Source organism: Ursus maritimus, unplaced genomic scaffold (assembly GCF_017311325.1).
Source record: "Ursus maritimus isolate PB19 unplaced genomic scaffold, ASM1731132v1 scaffold_29, whole genome shotgun sequence".
Lineage (NCBI taxonomy): Eukaryota > Metazoa > Chordata > Mammalia > Carnivora > Ursidae > Ursus > Ursus maritimus.
In genome coordinates this window covers 23,504,651-23,528,120 of record NW_024425452.1, presented here as the reverse complement: position 1 = coordinate 23,528,120, position 23,470 = coordinate 23,504,651, and the positions used below count along the sequence as shown (strand labels likewise).

The window sequence follows — 23,470 nt, the reverse complement described above, 5'->3', positions numbered from 1 at the left end:
TTAAATGTTAATTAAAAAGAGAAAATGAATATTTGTAGTCCCTGGATAAATTCTTCATGTCAGTGACTCACCTCTACTACCACTTGAAATTTTCCAGAATAGTTCTCTATCTTCCTCTCAAAAGCCACCAGGGTTTCTTGCATAGGAGCAAGCTTTTCAGGACTGGTTTCAAGATCTTTTGGATTCCAGCTGCTGGAAAAGAAGGGCCACCGTTTTTGGTCTCAGGAACTCTTTGTAAATATTTAATACAGAGTCCATTTCTTCAGTTTTCATAAAACTGTGTTTTAGGGGAGTTGTTCTCTTTCTGAAAGTTTTAATTTTTATTTTTAAAACAAAATAAGTAAACCACACATATTTAAAAATTAAAAATCTTAAATGATGATGTGGAATTACAGGTACCAGTTTTCATATTTTTCACAATTTCTAGGTATTCTCAGAACTTGATTTATCTGTTGCAGCATTTGTTAGTTGTTACAAAGTCAGAGAATGTATTTTTTTAAAAACAGTAAAATTAAACACTGTTATGACAAACTTGGAAAAGCTTTACTTCACATTCTTTTGTAATCTGTACTTACTATGAAATCCATACCATTTGAAGTCCAGGAATAAACCACTACTTTTTCATCCTAGGTGCTTAAGGCCCAGTTCAGGAGTCATCCTGGACCCTCTCCCCTCTACTGTCAGAAGTCTTAGTGATTCTAACTCTTTAATATTTGTTATAGCCTCCCCCTGTTAATCAACCCCACTGCCACCACTTTAGTTCCAGATCTAGTCACCTACTGCCTAGGGCATTGCAGGAACAAGCTCATCAGATTTAAGTTCTTAAAGGCAACATAACATTAAATATCACTCTTCAACTTCTGACATTTTAAGAGCTCCCTGTTCTGTCCCTATCCCCACCCCCTATCACTGATAGGATCAAGACCAAACCAACCTCCCACTGCAACTTTCACTTTCATCTCCTGTGACACGTAACTGCACCCAATATACTCTGGTCACAGAAAACTACCTCACTTTCTCAAATGTGACATGCTTTCTCCATCTTTCTGCCTAGAAGGCCCTGTGTACACTGTAGTATGCTTCTAGAAATTCATAAGCAAATAAAGGTCACTATAAAAATAGTAATGAGACATCTTTAAAATATGTTGAGAACTTACCACAACACTAGATACTGATGATTTCTTTTTTTAAAGAAAAAGGAGCCACTACTAAGTAACTTCCTGAAGATTACCTAACCATTTAGTTAACAAAGCCAGGTCTACAGAGAACCCAGGTCTACAGAGTCCCAGCCTTTGACTATGCCTACTATCCTCTATCATTCTTACACTTATACAAAGCAGGGAAGAACAGTGACTACACCTCTAAAATATTCTATGCAATGAAATTAATAATAACATTTCCAGATGATCTATTCATACAGGTATTTATTCACTGCCACATAACAATTTCCTACCAAATATAGCACTCTATATGGAGATATAAGCCTTCTTTTTCAAATAGTTTAGTATTCCTTTAGTTATACTCTCAGTTCTATCTAGATTAGGCAGTATAGAATAAACAGAGTTAAATTAACAAAGACTTCCATTGAGTAATATCTTACCATTTTGTTCACTGCTCTGACTCAAGAACTATAGCCAGTTACTAGAAAAAGAGAATTCTAAAAACTATCACTGACTTTTTAACCTTAAAAACAATTTAAAAATCAAGAGGAAAATACAGGGCATAATTGCACATTCAAATTCAAAATGCAACTTTTCTCAAACGGATTGCTTAAAAATGCAAACCTCTTATTAAACTTCACAGATTAAATTTTGTTATAGACAGTATCACAATTCTTTCCTCACCTCACTCTGCACATATAGGCACTACATAAACCCAACACTGTAAGCTGCCCCCTTGCTCTGCTCTTGAGGACAATTTAATGATCCTGGCAAGGAGTCGGCAGAAGTTGTATCTCAATCACCTTTAAAAAGTATATACATTAGGGCATGATTTGAGAAATTTTGTCAGCTTAATAGAATAATGAGTACTCCTCCCACAAAACAAGAAAAAAGTTATTTGGGGGTTTTCTTCAATAAATATGTACCAAGAATTGTGTACTGAACACTTCTCTGCCTGGTTCTATAAAGCACTATGAAAATTTAAGAGTCAAAACCTTGAGAGAGTAAATAATGTTCTAACACATACAGGTCAGATGTGGTTAAATCATGGAGCTCTTCAAATTAGCTTTTTTTTTTAAATGGAATTTTATTCTATAAAATACTGCTTGTCATAGGAATTCTGTAATAGCGGTGACAGTTTTTAAAGCTCCCAGAAGCTTCTCACCAAAAAAAAAAAAAAAAGAGTCACTAAAAAGAAAAACCAAAACCCCATGGACAATATTTACAACAAAAATTGGTGATGGAGTACCCCACAAACTCCAAAACGCTTTGTGGTAGAGACGAGGCACTAACAACCGCTGACCTGCATGATGTCTGCAACTAATGGCGGGGCGGGGGGCAGGTAGACCTGAAAACAGAACACTAAAATAGTAAAGAGATAAAAACTGGAAATTACAGTGAACCAGTCTAAAGAAAGCACATGAAACTGCAAAGCATTTTTACCCAATCCAATAGCAAATACATACAGTCTATAATAAGCTTGAAATGGGGGGAAACAATCTAGCCCCTATGAATTCTCATAACCTAACCACCAAAACTTCCCTTCTAGGACCAGGTCCGACCCTGAGGAGGAAGTCTTGGGAAAGGATTCAAAATTGAGCAGTACAAAAAAAAATGGAAATAAAGAAAGAGAAGGTACAGATAAAAGTGAGAGTAGGAACAGAGCAAAAAAATCTCAGAAAACAAGAGGCCTTATTTTTAAATACTACACAAAAACCACTGAAGGGAGAGGTGCTGTGCAGTTACAAAAGCTATCTTGAATATCAATTCCTTTTAAAAGTAAAGAAAACTAACACCACATAAAAATGATCAACAGAAAAGAATCAAGGTCAAATCTCATAGAAAGTTTTAGAAGAAGATAATAAGAAACAGAATAACATCTCTACAATGAAACCATTCTAGAACAAATATGCTCAGAAAACAGATCAAAACTGTACACTTACTAATTTAAAAAAAGCCAAAAAAACATATACATGATATGAAAGAACATGTTAAATGAGTTAAAAGACATGTGAAGTTATGAAAGAAAACTAAATCAGAAATTAGAAATATTCAGGGCCACCTGTTGGCTCAGTCAGTAGAGACTGCGCCTCTTGATCTTCCAGTTTTAAATTTGAGCCTCAAATGCTGGGTATACAGATTACTTAAAAATAAAATGTAATAAAAAAAGAAATTAGAAATATTCAGAATTAAAATGAAAACTCAGAAGAATTAGAAATAAAAGGAAATCAGAAATGAACATGAAATAAAATGGAACGTGAGAACAAATAAACAGAATAATGGCCTACGAAAACTGGAGAGACAAAAGACCTAAAAGTTTTTAATTTAAAAAAAATTAATAAAAAGGATCCAACAGAAAGTGACAAATATTGAAGTTAGGCAATGAAAATTCAACATACATGTAAGAGAATCACCGAAGAAGAAAACTCAAACAAGGAGACACAATACTGAAAAACTAATTTTAAAAAGTCACTGAAATTAAAAAAAAAAAAAATTGAAACTACATACTGAAAGAGCACAAGGCATTTCTTGTCTAAAAGAAATCTATTTATATTTAACGATATAAATCAGTTAAACACAGAAGCATGAAAGAAGAAATACCACGCAAACATTAAGCAAAAAGAAGGCTGCAGTGGTTACACAGCAAGGTGTAACAACTACCTTACAGGTACACCACTGCTGTGTGACAAAAAGATAATCTGAGCCAGTTGTATTCTTTTAAATTTTCATTAAGTAGTCTCATTAACAAAAATAAAAACAGGTAAAATTAATCTTAATAATATATCTTACTTAATGCATCTTTCTCCTCTGCAGAACTCCCACGGAAACCATAATAACTCATCTCACCTTTCTTTAACAATTTAAAAATGGTGTGATATATTAAAACAAACCTGCATAACTGGACAATTCAAGTTAAACTTAAGTTTCAATCGCCTATCAATATTCTAGTCCCAGTTTTCTATTTTTTAGGGATGGCAGAGGTACCTCACAGGAATGCTGTACTTCTATCAACTACAATTTTATTTCATAAAATTAATATGCTTTTAAAGAAGGAAATGTATCATAACTACATCTGAAATATACTATGTCAAAGGAAAGGAGGAGAAAACTTCCTCAATATATTTAGCCTACCTTTTATAATCCTTTACATCCCAATTTTAATAGTGAAGATGGGGACAACATGACCACCAATAAGAAGTACCTGTGATTTTAATCACTTGTTTAGCAATAGAAAAATATTTAAAGTACCTACAAATTGTCTTTTGCCTATTCTCCCTGTATTTGGGGAATTTAAACATATGTAGGAACTTGGGGAGAAAAGGACAAACTGGGGGCATATGCTTGATTTTTTCATTTTCTTCATTCTCCCTGCTCCTTGCTAAATACAGGAAACATTATCTCACAGAATTATATCAAACCAAAGACTGTTCTCAGTGTGCCATTTATAAATTAAGGACATACTGTGTTCCCACCACAGTGGTAGGCATCACAAGGACTACAAATACACATACGGTAAAGTTTCTAACTACTGGAAGGTTACAATTAACTCAACAGACATGCGCAAAGGTAAATAACAATATATGGTAGCAGATAATTAGGCACAACCTATATTTTGAAGAAGGTTTATAAGAATAAGGATTCAGCTGGGTTTTAAAGAATGGGAAGGATTTGGTTTGAAAAAAGGAATATGCAAAAACATTTTCCAACAACAGAAAACAAGCAGAACCAAAACAAAATGCAAGAACACACCGCCAGAATAATTCAACAGGAACAGTTGTCTCTATACAGCCAAAGCAATCTATTGTCAAGCATCTGGAGGAAGGTCAAAGACACAGGATGAAGCCAGATGGCAGAGGTATACGATTACCAATTGAAGGAAAATAAAACTTTTATGATTCTCAGAGGAGAACCAATACAAATTTCTTAGAAGAGAAGTTAAATGACCAAAGCAGTGTTCCAGAAAGATTATTCTGAATGTGGTATGTAAAAGTGATGGAGAGGTGACAGTGACAGGAAGATCAGGAATAAGCTAAAGCCATGGATATGCTAGGAGAAATGAGAATGGAAAGCAACAGGAGCAACAAAAGAATTAAGAACTGATGGAATAGGGAGGCACACAAAAGAAAGAGGTAAGAACCACTGGACACCACAAGCTTTTAAGATGAACTCGAACTTCTAAGAAACCAGTCTGGACCACCAGATAATTATTTAAATTTTAAATGTGTCAAGTTGCAGATTAGTAGGCATCTATTAATCTTAACATTTACAAATGCTACACATTAATAACTAGGACTGTAGCCAAAATTTCCTACACTGAAACAATTTCATAAATCCTTTTTTCCTCTTTCCATATGAACATTTAGAGGTTTTACTGATACTGCTAAAGAGCAACAGTTAAATTTGATATTCTATTCTTAATTTTACTCAAATGCATATGTTATCTGGCAAAAAAAAAAATCCATGCCCCATCATATCTATTCCTTTTACCATTACATTAATAGCCAGCTTTCTTTGCTTCATAGCAAAGTATTTTTCATAAAGCAACAAGATTTTTAATTACTTCACAAGAATTACCGAATATACAAAGATGAACAGATATGTAAAGCCATGTTGAAATTCCAGTGCTATGGAATCAACCGAATTGGCTAATTCCAGCCTCAAAGAATATACAATTAAAATGGATGCTTGGGAAAATTACCAATTACTTCATGCAAGGAAATCCAAGTTTTCTTAAGAACGGTAAGTCCACAAACACCAAAGGTCTCTAATAGGCAATCTAAAAAAGAACTGAAAATCACTGTAGGACAGTGGACAGACGGGGAAACCATCTGCACAGAAAAATAACAGTTGAATCCATGAGGGTAAGTGAGCTCCCTTATGGGGATAGACTAAAGAACAACAGGGCTAAAGACAAAACTGTAGTGCCTGACAGAAAATCTCCAATAGGGTGAAAAAGCAGAAAAAGAAACGGAAAAAAAAAAATACAGAGACTAAATAAACCAAATAGAAGACGTGGTGAGTAACTTTAGCTTCTTTCACCAAAAAAAAAAAAAAAAAACAGCTTCAAGAAGGCAGTGGATAGTATCAAGTGAAGGAGGAAGACCAAGGAGGAGGAAGAGGAAGAAGGAGAGTTGAATTTGGCCATTAGGGGTAACTAGTATTCTTTGTGAGTGCAAACTTAGCAGAATGATGGGGACAGAATGAGTTAATAGAAGCAAAAGTAAGGTAAAGAAATGAAAAACTGGGTAAAGATTGTTCAAGTAATTCAACTGCTAAAGGAAGACAAGAGCTAGTCACTACAATACAGTGGCTGGCACATTGTGAATACTTAATAAATGCTCAGTGGCTGACTATGCAAACAAATGAATACAGCAGAGTCAAGAGCTGTATGTTGATAGAAAGATGGTATTAGGAAGACTTTTTTATGGCAGAAGGATGTGAGTAATATGTTTCAAAGAAGGAGAAAGAATTTAAATGTGCCTCCAAATGAATATAATTTTTTTAATTAAGGTGGAAAAGCAGGAAAGAAAGCTGCAAATGAAAATAAAGGCAGAGAAACTAGCAGCCACCACCTTCCATTCTGCCCCTAAAACAAGAACACAAAAAGCTGAAGTCAAAGTGGAAACATTCAGGGGTTGGGTGGAATGAGAAGAAAGAAAGCTTCTATTCTTTTGTTATAACAGTAAGTAAGGATGTAAAAAGAGTTGGGTTTAAAGACCTTTCCTTCTAGCCAAAATATAGTCAAAGCTAAAGTAAAAAATGGTAACGATATTAACAGAGGGAGTAAAAAGGCCTACAAAATGTTGCAGGCAAGTTCACTAAGGATAAATCATAGGCCTGTGGAGACTGGGTAGTTTCAAATGTAAAGTTTCCCAAATATATTTTATAAATGAATAAACTTCAGTTGTGTGGCCTTGGCATTCCCAAGAAAATACTATCATATCAATAAATGACACTAGTCAGTAGTAAACAAAGAATATGTGAAAGAAGATTACTAAAAGATTTATAGATACATAAAGTATTAAAAGTGGTCCAAAAGTTATCAAGATAAATACCAAATATATGGATTATACTTTGCAGTAAGGACAAAATCTCACTAAGATGTTTTATTAGCACAATTTAAAAGACTGCACAAAGTAAGCTAAGAAACTTGAAAGCAAAAGTAACAGTCCTCTGTAGTAAAAATATGGTATTTTTCATTTTAATTCCTTCAATACAGATAATGAAAACTGAGTAATTAAAAATTTTTAAATAATGGAGAAAATGGTAATCAATACTTGGGGTTAACAAACCAGTACAAAATAAAAAATAAAGATTATAGTATAAATAAAAGTACAAAGTGGTCCTTTCTAAAAATTTGAAAAGTGCCTGACGATAAACTCAAGATGAAAGACATTTAGTCTAACCAGGAACCACATTTTAAAAAAGAATTTTGATTAAAATGTAAGGTGAATAACTCTATTTCCATGCTGATAAAAATCAAAATAAGTTGATAAATTTTCTTTTAAAAATAAACGTAAAGCAATTCTAACACAGCTGTGATATGGCAGATGCCCTAAAACCTGAGTCACACACTCACAACATGTATGTAAATAACTGATATAAATATGGTGTATATTAATGCCAGTCGATAACAAGCTTTGAGGCAAAACTTAAGTAGTTACATTTTATGGACACACAAAAAAGATTATTTTTATTTAGCAGCTTAGATTCAGAGATTTAATCATGTTTCCACATTTGCTATTAAAGATCTCAAAATATATACAACTACCCAAAACTAAGTATCATCTTTGAAAATTAGAAATATGATTTTCATGAAATGTTGGGGGTGGTGGTAACGGAAGACATAGGGTAGAAGTATATGCAGTAAAGTACTTCCCTTCTGCAAATAAATGCCTCCTGAGCTTTTTTAATATCAAAGAAATTCTTATAAAACATCATATGAATAAGGAAGACTAAATTACACTGTGATCTTCACTCTTCCTAATCTGAATTAAGAGTCAGAGTTAATAAGAACAAGCTCCAAAAGATAAAAATCTCAATGTACAGCAACCTAAGGGTACAGACATCAGTGTAGTGGCTGCCCCTAGAGAACTGACTACAAACTGACACAAGGAAATTTTCTAGGGTGATGGAAATACTCAGTATATCTTCATTAGGGTGTTGGTGACACAGTACAGACATTTGCCAAGACACATAAAACTCATATCTGTAAAGTGTTATCTCTGTAATTATACTTCAATTTTTTAAGTAAAAAATAAAATGCATAGGTATAAATAGAGTTGGATTATATGGAACATACCTACCATCACAGGCAAAAGAATATGCTCAAATCTGAGTAATGAGCAACCTCAATAGACAACTGGTATAATTACCTAACAGATGATTAGGGAATTTTGAGATCAAAATGCCTTAACATCCAATATTACTAAAAATGAATTAATTATATTTCACAAACATCCTCAAAAAGTAATTACTACTCAATAATACCACACAATCTATTTACTCAATAGTACATTCAGTAACCAATTCATCACAGGTTTACTAGGAAGCTATATTGCTTAAGATCAGAAAGATATTCGAGGCAGCAATACTGAAGGTTTTAAACAATGAACAAATGGGCTAATACTACTAATAACTGATAAGCTAACATCGAGTATTTAAAATGTGCCAGGTACTATTCTAAATGCTTTCCCCCCCTGGGGCGCCTGGGTGGCACAGCGGTTAAGCGTCTGCCTTCGGCTCAGGGCGTGATCCCGGCGTTATGGAATCGAGCCCCACTTCAGGCTCCTCGGCTATGAGCCTGCTTCTTCCTCTCCCACTCCCCCTGCTTGTGTTCCCTCTCTCGCTGGCTGTCTCTATCTCTGTCAAATAAATAAATAAATAAATAAATAAATAAATAAATAAATAAATACTTTCCCCATATTAACTTATTCTATCCTCACAGCAACCCACAGAAGGAGACATTCTTACTATTCCCATATAAATGAAGAAATTAAGGTACCCAGAGGTTAAGTATCCTGTCAGGAATATCCAGGTCTAACTCTGGCAGTCTGACTATCTAGAGACAACTTTCTAAATCACTTCGTTCTCCTGCCTTTTTAGAATCAGTTGCCTTGAAATTTTCTAGGTTAAAATAAAGGTTGTGCTTTATAGAATGGAACCTTGGGGCCTTCACCAATTACTTACTCATTTATATTGCACAGTAGTCCCAGAGTGATTTTTAAAGAACAACTCTGGCTTTGCTTGCAGGTACTTACAAGGCCCACCATAAGAATACTGGATGGCTGACTCATCTGTCTGTGTGATTAAGCTTCTTTATGCTCTTTTTCTATACATTTTTTAAAAATAATACTTCATTGTTTACTCATTTAATTTTTAAGTGAGTGCATCCTAACCTTATTTCTCACCACAGAACACTAAAAGAGGAGCTCTGTGATGTATGAAGCCTTACACAGCATTCTCTGGTGATAAGTACTCCTCAAAAGTCTTGCATTCCAAAATAATCATTCTTATTTCAAGAAGCTGACAGTTGGAAACATATAAATAGTATTCCAAATACAATTTCAAAGACAGTATATTACTTAATAATTGTTTTCAAAAGCCTGAAATTTTTAATAATTCAGTATGTTGCTGTGTAACTATAACCTATTCCACAGAAAACCAATGAACTGCAGCTGTAGTCCTCTGACTGGGAAGCTCTGCTCTCAGGTATAGGAAAAGAACAGTTGCCCATCTCAAACTGCTATTCAACTCCTTTTAACAGCCTAGTCAAGAAAAATATTATTTCTGGAAAACTGAATTGTCCAAGGATTTCATGTTTTGTCCTTAGTGTAAAATGAACCATTAGAAAGGCAATACACCTTGAATGTGTTGTACCTCCATAACCCATTACAAACGCCAAGTTACATTTTCAAGCTACGCTTCGCATTTTCTTGAAGACAACTTAATAAACAACATTATGAAATCTGTTACCACAGTTACTACAGAGATATTATCAAGAACAGAGACTTTTATGCAATGTTCAAAAAGCTCTGCTTCCTTGGTAAAACAAGTAAATTTTCTCCTCAAGGATTAGGAAAATACATAAAGTGTCATATTTCCTTTTATGTCCTAGCCAGCAAAAACCTCAAAAACTTATTTAAGAGTGAACTAAATAAGCGATGCTTGACTTTACAGCCTGAAGATCTCTTGACTATATTTTTCAAGTATTTCTAAGGTTTAATTTTTTTTTAATATTTAAATCTTGGCTCTATCTAGAATTTACTTTGGCATAAATATGTCTGTAGCACAGAAGTTTTACTTTCTTTAACCAAATCTTTATTTATGACCCACTCCCCTTGCATTATATTCTATTCTTTCACCCTTACCTCACCCTATCCATGCCAATTTCTGTGTTCTTTTTGTTTTTTCTGATTAGAGGTATGTATGAGTATCACTTAAGTTCACTACATATATTTGTGTATTTAGCCTTATACTGACTAAAAGTAATTCAAAAAGAGTGTAAGAAAAAGTTGTATAATTACACTGTGAATTACAAATTAAAACCAGTAGAAATAAACATTTTTATTTTACCAGTTAACCTTAAGGATTAGAAAGTAAGATTTTGAAAATTTAAGACTGTCACACTGTAAAAATGGCAAGCCCTTAAAATTACAAATTTATCTCTAACAAAGCTAAACCACTCAAAACAAATCCAAATCAGTCATTAGAACATTTTCTAAATAGGCTATCTTCCAACTATTGGGCTCTGTCTGAAAATCAAGAACACGTGTATCCAAAAGGGAAATCCTTCAAGTCAGTTCTTAGGCACAAGGTGATTTACTTTTTATCCCAGGCTCCCTCTACTGACAGAAAAACAAAACCGACAAATTTCATCAACACAAGGAAAAGGAATTGATTTTTTAAAGATTTATTTTTTATCTTTACCCAGGCTCCCTCTACTGACAGAAAAACAAAACCGACAAATTTCATCAACACAAGGAAAAAGAACTGATTTTTTAAAGACTTCAAAAGCAACATTTTAGATAAGAATAGTCAAAAACTTAGTTCACTACAGATCCAAGAAAATCTAAACATTTGAGAGTGGACACTTCAGGTAACACCCAAATTTTATATGTGGCACATGCCATTTCAATATACTTCATTTCAATGTTAACCCTTAGATGCAAGAAGGCTTAAAGATTTAAAATTCATTTTAAATATTGTAAATAATCTCTCAGTAAGAACATGTTTACCTGTATCTGTTCTGGTGTCCATTGGTCTAGGTTGACTGACTTGACCCTGGATATATGAACCCCAAGATTTCTATGGATTCCAGCACATCTGATGCAAATAAATACACCAATATTCCAGGAAGCCCATCGAGGACCTAATTAAGGAGAAAAAACAAATACAAACAAATATTAAAAACTAAAATAAATATGGCAGCTTTTAAGCAATATTCTGATTTTTTTACACAATTATAATGGAGCCGTACAGAATTTTACAGGCTCAAATTTTCAAATGGCACCAGGAGCAAGGTTATAAATCAACCCTGAAGAACTTTAATGAGTTTACTAATTTTGCTTTTCTAGAAACTTTCCCAAACCTGTCTAAGAATTTTAAACGAATTTATGTGAACAGTGTTTTCACTTAGCATATTTGAACCAGGAATAGTAATATCCCACAGTAAAAAGTAAGTTCTTCGTTAAATGTGTATGGTGTTCCTTAAAAGATTACCAACACATATAAATCAAAGAGTTTTTAATGAAATGTAGACATAAGAAACACACAACCAACCGAAAAGAAAAATGTGTAAAAAGGTATGAATAAGTAATTCACAGAAGAAATGTATGACCAATAAACATAAAAAACATTTATGAGCTAGTAGGGAAAATGTACTTTAAACCTACAACAATCTCCATTCTACATTCAACACATTGGAAAAAAATTTTTTAATCAACTAAATGTTAGAAAGACTGAGAAACAATAAGGTCAGCCTCAACAAGCCTTATAACAACACGAATAAATCCCAAATATAACCCTGAACTAAGAAAAGTTATAAACTACAGTGTGCTATAAAATAATAGTTCTTTGGATCATGGTTAAAAATTCTGAAAAACACAGTAGAGAAACTCACAGAAGGATACAAGAACACAAAGCCTTAGCTGTACTATTCTTTATGTCTTTAAATGTATTTTCTTGATAATTTTAAACATTCTTTTTTTTAATTTAAATTCAATTAGCCAACATAGAGTACATCATTAGTTTTTGATGTAGTGTTCAATGATTCATCACCTGCGTATATAACACCCAGTTCTCATCACATCACATGCCCTCCCTAATGCCCGTCACCCAGCTACCCCATCCCTCCACCCACCTCCCTTTCAACAACCCTCAGTTTGTTTCCCGGAGTCAAGAGTCTCCCATGTTTGTCTCCTTCTCTGATTTCCTCCCATCCAGTCTTCCCTCCTCTCCCTTATGATCCTCTGCGCTAGTCCTTATATTCCACACACGAGTGAAATCATATGATAATTGTCTTTCTCTGATTGACTTATTTCACTTAGCATAATTCCATCCAGTTCCATCTATGTCGATGTAAATGGTAGGTATTCATCCTTTCTGATGGCTGAATAATATTCCATTTTATATGTGAACCACATCTTCTTTATCCATTCATCTGTTGAAGGATATCTTGGCTCCTTCCACAGTTTGGCTATTGTGGACATTGCTGCTATGAATATTGGGATGCAGGTGCCCCTTCTTTTCACTACATCTGTATCTTTGGGGTAAATACCCACTAGTGCAATTGCTGGGTCGTAGGGTAGCTCTATTTTTAACTTCTTTAGGAACCTCCACACTGTTTTCCAGAGTGGCTGTACCAGCTTGCATTCCCACCAACAGTTTAAGAGAGTTCCCCTTTCTCTGCATCCGTTAACTTTAGCAATTCTAACTGGTGTAAGGTGATATCTCATTGTGGTTTTGATTTGTGTTTCCCTGATGCCAAGTGATGTGGAGCATTTTTTCATGTGTCTGTTGGCCATTTGTATGTCTTCTTTAGAAAAGTGTATGTTCATGTCTTCTGCTCATTTTTTGACTGGATTATTTGTTTTTTGGATGCTGAGTTTGATTACGTTGTTTAATGATCTTGAATACCAGTCCTTTATCTGATACATCATTTGCAAATATCCTCTCCCATTCCATAGGTTGCCTTTTAGTTTTGTTGACTGTTTCCTTTGCCATGCAGAAGCTTTTTATCTTGATGAAGTCCCAATAGTTCATTTTTGCTTTTGTTTCCCTTGCCTTTAGAGACGTGTCTTGCAAGAAGTTGCCGTAGCTGAGGTCGAAGAGGTTGCTGCCTGTGTTCTCCTCTAGGAGTTTGATGGACTCCTGTCTCACATTTAGGTCTGTCATCCATTTTGAGTTTATCTTTGTGTATGGTGTAAGAGAATGGTCCAGTTTCATTCTTCTCCATGTGGCTGTCCAATTTTCCCAGCACCATTTATTGAAGACTTTTTTCCATTGGATATTCTTTCCTGCTTTGTTGAAGATTAGTTGACCATAGAGTTGAGGGTCCATTTCTGGGCTCTCTATTCTTTCCCATTGATCTGTCTGTTTTTGTGCTAGTACCATGCTGTCTTGTTGATCACAGCTTTGTAATATAGCTTGAAGTCAGGTATTGTGATGACCCCAGCTTTGGTTTTCTTTTTCAACATTGGCCTGACAATTTGGGGTCTTTTCTGGTTCGATACAAATTTTAGGATTGTTTGTTCCAGCTCTGTGAAAAATGTAATTTTAAATAACCTTATGATTATTTTCATGTACTGCTTGTGTAAAGTAAAAATGGAAAAATAAAAGTATTATCTGACGATTATGTCAACTATTCAGAAGCTTATACCCAACTGACTTTTATAAATCACCTGATTATGAAAAAAATATATACATATGAGATATCAATAAAAGCCAAGCTTTTTAAACCATTTATTAGACTTCTGTATTAAGTACATACTTTTTATCTAAAGGTGAGATTTAATCTACAAAATTAACACTGAAGCCAGTAACTACAATGCAGTAAAACTAAACACATTCCTCTCCAAAATTCCTTATGAGGTAGTTTATGCATATACAATTTATACCAAAATATCCTCCTTTTAAATTTGAAAAATGATACCTATAAACTGACAAACATCTGGGACATGTTCGATTTAAATGTTTGATTGCTAACAGCATGGAAATGAATTAGAGACCAAAAGACCTGTATTGTCAACCTACTCGGCTGTCACTGAGAGGCATGAATTACCCTGCACTAATAACAAACTGAGAAACAAGGTTGTCATATGTTAAGTGGAGTCAGGATTGGCTGCCTCATTATTTAAGTGAGTCCTGTACAGAAAATATTTTGAAATTTTTAAAGCACTACTTAAGTGCAAGTTATTGTCATCTTAAGAAATTTTGAAAATCAAAATACAGTATGTTCCTACTCTAGAAAAGTTTCTACACTGGTCTGCAAAACAACTGTATCTTGAAACTTTCCTCAAAAACAACTCCCAAAAAGGCAGTGAATCCAGAGCATGATGGGAAAAGATTTTCAACACTCTCCAAGTGTGGCTTCATTTTCGTTCTTAAAATAGAATGATTCCCCTCAGAATATGTTAGACCCACAGCCAAATACAAATGGAGACTTTTCTCTACAGCACAATTTTTCTGATGCAGCAAATGTTATGACTAAATGAATTAATTTGAAAGCATCATTTGCGGGTGCCTGGGTGGCTCAGTCAGTTGAATGTCCAACTCTTGATTTCAGCTTGGGTCATGGTCTTGGGGTCATGGGATTGAGCCCTACATCAGGCTCCGTACTCAGCATGGAGTCTGCTTGTCCACCCTGCATCAGGCTCCACACTCAGCATGGAGTCTGCTTGTCCCTCTCCCTTGGCTCCTATCTCTCTCTCCCCCTCAAATAAACAAATAAATAAAATCTTTTTAAAAAAAAAGAAAGAAAGAAAGAAAGCATCATTTGCACGATGTAATAATAACTGTCCAAGCAGGTAAAAAGCTGTAGCACCAAATAGAGTGGTGCATTTTTACAATAAGCAAAGATAATAAAGGGATCAAATGTATAAAAGCAATATACAAGAATAATGCTAGCAGTAACAGAAAAAAAAATAGGCATATTACTATTGAACAAAAAGCTAGATATAATTAAATGTTAAGTGATGTTCAGGTTTTACACAGCTTTACACACTGCTATCACTTATGGGAAATGCTAGCCCCAATCTTTTTTTACCAATTCAAATAATAATGCAATTTTGTCAATGCATCGTTCTTTGGAATATAGCTATTGCATCTTAACCAATATGGTTAGGGACCTTCAAAAATAGACTTTTAAAAGCCCAACCAAAATTACAATTGGGTTATCCACTCTATTAAATAATTAGCCTTGTAAAATTTGCCTAAAGTTGATAAAATAATAGCTGCTCAACACGGTAGTCATTCAAGTACTGGTATGAAATCCTCATTTTCATTCACCAAACTATTGGTGAATACTTACCAACTCTATGCCAAGTAAATGCTATTAAAAGACCACAGACACAAAGGTAAAAAGCTAAGTTCCCAGACTCAGGAGGCCAAGACAGGTATAAATATGTATAACCATTTAAAAAACAATTTGGTGAAATCTAGATGAATAAACTCTTCCACCAGGCAATCTATTCATACACACACACACACACACACACACACACACACTCTCATGCTTAGACACACACACATATGGACTGACCAATTTATACATGTAATATGATATATCTAGGTACACGTACACACTCATATATAACATACCCTATAGCAGTTATTTTAAATGGCAGATCACAACTCATTAATTTAATCTCAACAAGTATTTATTTTTATTTATTTTTATTTTTTTTATTTTTTAAATTTTTTTTAAAGATTTTATTTATTTATGTGACAGAGAGACAGCCAGCGAGAGAGGGAACACAGCAGGGGAGTGGGAGAGGAAGCAGGCTCCCAGCGGAGGAGCCCGATGTGGGGCTCAATCCCGGAACGCCGGGATCACGCCCTGAGCCGAAGGCAGATGCTTAACGACTGCACTACCGAGGCGCCCCTACAAGTATTTATTTTTAAAAGAGAAGGAAAAAAGATATGACTGCATCACAGAAAGGGTAAAAATAGTTTCATTACACTTCTTTAAAAAATAAGCAACATAGGGGAGCCTGGGTGGCACAGTCAGTTGAGTACCCTACTCTTGGTTTGCATTCCAGTGGTGATCTCAGGGTCATGAGATCAAGCCCCACATCAGGCTCCAAGCTCAGCACAGAGTCTGCTTGGGATTCCCAGTGAGCCCTAACCCCATATGAGCACACTCACGCATGCACTTACTCTCTCTCTAAAATAAATAAATCTCTTAAAAAATCAGTAACACATATATATGTATATAGGCACATGTACACACAAAAATCAAGTAATGCTGTAAAATGCTTTTCTCTGAGTCATGGTCAAATATGGCTGAAAAACACTACAAAGAAACTCATACATGTATTTAAGAAGCATGTACCAGAATATTTATAGCAGCATGGATTCCTAAAATGACTGGAAATGAAAGTTCACTAATATGATTATCTCACCCTACAAATGAATGTGAAAATGAATAATCTGCATGTATCAACATGGATAAATCTTAATTATAACATGGAGTGAACAATTTTAGCATAAGGTGATCTATGATTACATATGCCCTCTCCTACCTTCTTTTTTTTTTTTTTTTTTAAGATTTTATTGATTTATTCGACAGAGATAGAGACAGCCAGGGAGAGAGGGAACACAAGCAGGGGGAGTGGGAGAGGAAGAAGCAGGCTCACAGCGGAGGAGCCTGATGTGGGGCTCGATCCCACAACCCCGGGATCACGCCCTGAGCCAAAGGCAGACGCCTAACCGCCGTGCCACCCAGGCGCCCCCCTCTCCTACCTTCTTGCTTCTGCATTTGTTGCTGTCTCTGCCCCAAATGTTTCTTCCTTAGGTCTCCATATGCCTGGCTCACTCTGTTGTATTGGCCTCAGTTCACATGCTACCTGCTTACAGAGGACTCCCATCACTGCTCTAGCTAGAGTTGCCTCCCCCAGTTACTCTCCAACATTTATATATAATACTTCCAGCAATCTGTTCTGAAGTTTACACAAAAGTCTAAGGTAAACAAACATATATATACAAATAGGTAAATAGCTAGAGGGTTTAATTACTTTAGAGCTAACTCTCAAACTAAGAAAAATTAAAGAACGACAAAGTAGACAAAGATCGGTATCTCTCAAACTCTAATGCGCATACATAACCCTAGGTATATTACACATTCTCATTCTGTAGTCCTCCAGAGGCACCTGAGATCCTGCATTCCTAACAAGTAACCAATGATGTCCAAGCTGCCATCCACAAAGTACATTTAGAAGAGCAAGATTCTAAATTATTCTTGACAAGGTCTTCAACCCAAGCATTCAGCACACTTCTTGACCTGTTTTCATTATTCTTACTGAGTAAATGACTCAAATTGTGAAAATTTATTTTAATATACCAGGAATTAAATCTGCTGAGGAAAAAATCCAGAGTTTACTTAGAATTCAAATACTGGGTTGAGTGATCCATATCACTACCTCACTTAAAAGCAACACAAATAAGCGAGCATCAACTAAACTGATATTATTTATCTCATAATCACAATCACACTAAAACAAAGCTCTAGTAACAAAAGAGAAGATGTTATTTGGTCTCACCAATATTAGCACCTTTATTCATATCCTTCATCACCGAATACTTAAGAGAATGCTAACGATCCAAACATATCACCTTAAAGGATTAATAAATGTGGCAACAATAAGAACGGAAATGGACAAATGTGAGAATCACCAGGAAGAACTGACAGGAGTTAGTGATTGGGAAACAGTGATAAAGGAGAAAGTAGAGACCAAAATGTCGTGTTCTATTTAAATCTGGGATTTAAAGCATAAAGGTACTTGTAGACTCAGAAAATTTTGCAGGTAATCTACTGAATGCTTTAAATGACAGTGACACATGGAGATGAAAATGTCCATCAAACAATGAGGAATACAGGACTTATGTTCAAACTAGATATACAAACCTGAGCACCTTCAAGATGGCAGTTGTAGCCACAAGAACAAAAGAGCAAAAGAAGCAGAATACAAAGTCTTAGGGAGAAAATGAAAAGTAATACCAAGAAAAAGGCCAGGATCTTAAAGAAAATACAGTCGACAATGTCAAAAACTTCAGGGAAGTCAAGAATGGGATTAGGAGAGAATAAACGCAAGTGTTAAAACTAAGAGGTCATAGGTAACCTCATGGAGATCAGGCAGGAGAGGGAGGGAATTCATTCATTCTGAATTCCATTATCAGATTAGTATGGAAGGAGGAGAAAAGAAAGGAGATTCACCCACTCTGAATTATCAGATTAAACTCTTTCACTATTTCAGTCTCCAACTCCAAGCTTTTAACAGTTTTCTATTTTCCTCTGTTTTGCTTTCATGACCACTTATAATCTTGATCCTTCTTAAACCAACTTTATTTTGCAGTTCTCCAACGTACATACTCAGGGAGCCAATCAGAACAGACTCATTGCTTTCTCTTGAATACAACTCAATTATCCTGTATTGAAACTTTCCTACACACTATTTCCCTTGCCTAGATTGTTCAGCTTATGACCATACAAATCTTACCTCATTTTCAAGGCCTAACTAGTCCATATTATCCAGAAAGCCTTTCTTTATGACTTCATCCTTCCACTCTCCTTTCCTATAGATGTCTACAGCCCATGACAGCTTGTTTCACACAGTATGTATGTTCCAATAGGTACCTGATATTTTTTCATTTGTAATTAGTTTTATCTGCTAAAGTAAATGGTAAATTTCTCACTAGCCAGGCTCTACATGGCCCTCCACATCACCTACAATAAGGAAACAGGCCTATACTAAGGGTGTAGAGGCAGCATAATAAAAAATCTGCTAAGTCTGATGACTTAGTCAAATATACAGGTTCTTTCTTTGATGCCTGAAGCAATTCATCTACTATTTTAAAAAATGAAAACAAAAACAATTAACTGTGAAGCAGGACAATTGTTTTTAATATCCATTTAGCCATTCTGCCTCTTTAATAGTAAAAGCCCCTAAATTTTAGCTAGAAACATGGCTGCCCAGATAGAGACTACAATTCTCAGCCTCCACTGCAGCTGTGGCCACATGACCAAGTTCTGGCCAATGGAATGTGAGCTGAAATGATGTTCTGGCATTAACCAAATTAGGCATGTGTTCCCCTTGCCTCTTCCCCTTTCCCATTAGCCAGAGAATCATAAGAAATGAATCTGGTATCTTTGACTCAGATATGAAAGCCCCATGTTGAAGATGACATAACTACTCTGTCCATACTGCACAGACTAATTCATCTCCAGACTAATGTGAAGGAGAAATAAATTTATATCCTGTTTAAGTCACAGTATTTGGAGGTCTCTTGTTACAGCATCTAAGCCTGAAATCTACCTAATTCAATGTGAATTATATTTGCTTGTTAGTGGCAGGAAATAAATGTGCCAGAGATTTAATCCTTTATTTCAGAGCCAAAATTCTAAGAGGTATTAAATAATAATAAAGCACAGTTTCATCAAACCTTATTTTTCCAGATTTGATTTAAATCACCAAATATGTATTAAATGCCTGTTTTTATGAGGTATTAAATGAAGAAGACAAAACACAGGTCCTGCCTTCAAGGAGTTTATATTCTAGGAAGTCATACAATGAATGGTTATAGTGAAGTACAAATGATAGGGGAACACATAAGAGGAAAAGATGAATGCTGGCCAGGGATATTAGTATAAGCTGTGTAGGGACCGTGGCATTTGAGACGATTACTGAAAGATAAGTTATAACACATAAAGTCTGGATGAAGTACATTCTAGGTAAAATGAATAGTACCTCTCCCCTCCAACCTTGAAGAGTTTCAGCTATGCTGTAATGCATAAGACAAAAAAAAACCAATAATGTAGCACCTAATTATTGTTGTTTCTTTTATGGAAACACAAATTTGATTTTTTTTTAAGTTGTGATATATATGCACTTAATACCAAGTACCAAATGGCTAATAACTTTCAAATAGAGATGAAAGATGGTTTTAAGATACGGAAACTCTGTAGAAAGTGGAAAAATGAGGTTTATAGAACTCTAAGTTATTACCTATCTAAACAATACTTTAAAATACTATATATCTAAACAATGAACAGGAATTTTACTGAGAGCTAAATATACTTATCTTGTAGCTTTCATACTATTTGAGAAATAAGGAAAATGCATTCTCTTCTGAGAACAAATTTCTCTTAAGTTTCTGATTACCATGACAGACTAACAAACAGAAAAGCTACTTTGAATTTTTTTATAAATAGAAAATAAAACAAGATAAGCAGAGAATATAATAGTAGCTGCTAAATGTCATTTCTTTTTAAGACTTAGTTCTATAACGTCTTCTCCAATTCCCCCAAAACTTTTGTAACATTTATCACAATGATCATCTACACTTAAGTGTTTTAGCTAAGTTTTCTGAGAAACAGGGAGTGATCTCTTTGAGAATAGGATCATTTTATTGATCTCTGTATGGTCTATATGCATTGTAACATCTGGTATAAACACATAGGCCGTCTCTAGTTTACAAATAACAGCTAAGACCTTGCAGCCCCCTGAGTTCTGCTGCCAAAACTGCTAGGAGGTAACTTTTAGAGTAAACCACCACCATATTGAACACGCATTCATATTTCCAGATATACTGTCTGATGTAATCCTAATAAATATGTGAGGTAAGTAGTATTACCACACCATTTTCAGGACTGAGAAACTTAAGGTCAAAATGCTAGAAAGGGGGAGAGAAAGAGCCAAGACTATACCACAGGCAGATCCCAAAATGCGATTGTGGAAACTCTGCATCCCCTACTACGATAATTCCAACCTTCCAAACAAAATTCCTTTACATTGGCTGACTGCTTTTGCTTTATCCTGTTAACTTTTTGAAATGCCAAGTCACTTACTGTTGAAGTCAATAAGACAGATTTAAAGATGCAAATAATCTTTTCAACTCTCCAGAAGTATCAATACCCACACTACTACAAGTTCACTTTATTTCTTTCCCCATAATGCCCAAAATTAGAGGCAGTAGAACTGGATTTGGTTTGATCTGTTGGAGAAGGAAATTGTAAAGGATAGAGAATTTTGATCAAGGGGGAAAAGAAAGGAGGACAAGGGCAAAATCAACTGAGACTTAAAAGAGAATTTTCATTAGACAGCATCGTAGTAGTTGATGCCTAGGGAAGGGGACACACAGTAAAGCAATAAAAGGACTAAAGAGAACAGCCTGTATCAAAATACTGTCTACAATCTAGCATGAAACAAGAAAGAAGCCCTTTCTCTTTTCCTATCCCAAGGCCTTTTGTTCTCTACCCGAGCCTTTCATTGCTCATGGTCAGCTAGGTTACAGATTTAAGTTCACTTGTAGATCAGCAAAAGAACCAGGCAATAACCCCTGAAAACATGTTTTCTACATTGTAAGCAACCAAACTACAACTTGCATGTGTATATGTGTGGTGTGGTAGGGGGAGGGGAATCACTGAAAATAAGCATGAGGAGGGGTTTTTTGGGAATGATAGGTATGTTCTAGAATTTTACTATGGTGATAGCTGCAAAACTCTGTTAATACATTAAAAATCATTGTATTACACACTTAAAATAAGTGAATTTTATAGTATGTAAGCTATATCTCAATAAGGCTGTTTTTAAAAAAAACCTGCATACATTTCTTTAATGCATAATCTCATGGATTGCGAGATCAAGCCTCATGTCAGGCTCCCCACTCAGTGGGGAGCCTGCATGAGATTCTCTCCCTCTGCCCCTCCCTGCACACACGTGTTCTCTCTCTCTCTAAAATAAATAAATCTTTAAAAAAAAATAAAAATTTCAAAAAAAAAAGTTTCAGAATTAAACAAAAAGTTTAAAGAGAAGTTCCATAAATAGTATTTCAACAATAATTATTTTGAATTGCCACACCATTTCTTCCAGCAAACATATACAACGGAATGTTTAGCTTTTTAAAATAATAAGTATTTTAGCTATAAGGTTATACTAAGAAGGAAATAAAACGTTATTTTTTTTTAAATCTGAAAGTAACTAACATACTTTGGTATGACCTAGTCACCTATGGCTGACCTACCTCAAATTCATGTTTTCCTATTAAGCAGCATCATGACGCTAAAAGATGACATGTAGGGATAACACTTGATAATCAGGGTTCCTGACTGACTTTACAAGCTTTAAAGAGTCACTACAATGCTGATTAGAAGAGTCATGCTATTTTAATCAATCACTTCCTGGAAGTTGGTATATGAAATATTAATAGAGGCCAAGCAACTGTGATTACTAAAAAATGAGCTCACAAAAATCTCCTATCCAAAAAAAAAAAAAAAAAAAAAAAAGACCCAAAAGCAAAACAACAATGCCCTGTAAATACAAAGATCACCTGCAACAACAGAGGTAATTAATTTCTTCTCCCAAAATTTGTCTGGAACAAGATTGGCATTAAGTGGTAAGAAACGAACATTTTTGTTTTATAAAAAAAGAGTCAATCTTATCACTGCAGTCATCTCTCTTCAGTATCTTATTTGGTAAGAACCTTATGCACAACCAAACCAATTACATATTAGAACATAAAACCTTTAAAAGAAAAGTTCTAGAATAAAGGAATTTAAAACCTCTCTATTCAGAAAGAGCATTTAAGTTATAATATTTAGATAATTCCCTCAGATGTTTTTTTTTTTCTTTTTTAAGTCCGTTAGACTCGGAATAGCAACACATGTATTTACCTAACAAATATTTACTGAGTGCTTACTATTTCAAGGTATTACTATATCTTGTACTGTACCTTGTACAAGGCCCTGGAGATTCAATGATAAACAAAATAGATAAACTCCTGCCCTCATGGAGCTTAAATTCCAATGGAAAGCCGTATACAAACACATAAAAGTAACAGTGTGTCAACAGCAGTGAATATTATGGAGAAAAATAAAGGAAAAATGGATAAGGAGTATCGATGGAAAGGAGGAAGGGAACGGTAATTGTTATTTGGTCAGGAAAAGTTGTATTTCACCAGAGATCTGAAGAAGGTGGGGGAACAAACTATGCAGCTATGTGGGCAAGAGGAATTAAGGCAAAAGGAGCAATAAGCACAACGGACCTGAGGAAGTGGATATGCCTTCCTCAGGTTTAAGGCATACCTTAAGAAAT

General features: G+C 34.9%; 1 protein-coding gene across 3 annotated transcripts in view; it reads right to left on the bottom strand.

Moving 5' to 3' along the window:
- Positions 1 to 23,470, bottom strand: part of SMAP1 (small ArfGAP 1) — a 158,577-nt gene that overhangs the window by 109,615 nt on the left and 25,492 nt on the right. For 2 of the 3 annotated variants that reach the window (XM_040643609.1, XM_040643610.1), the window contains exon 2: positions 11,399 to 11,532. In XM_040643609.1, coding sequence (XP_040499543.1) covers positions 11,399 to 11,532 — 134 coding nt within the window. Of the gene's footprint in view, positions 1 to 71; positions 193 to 11,398; positions 11,535 to 23,470 lie in introns of those variants that run through there. The other variant, XM_008684824.2, reaches the window with a different exon arrangement.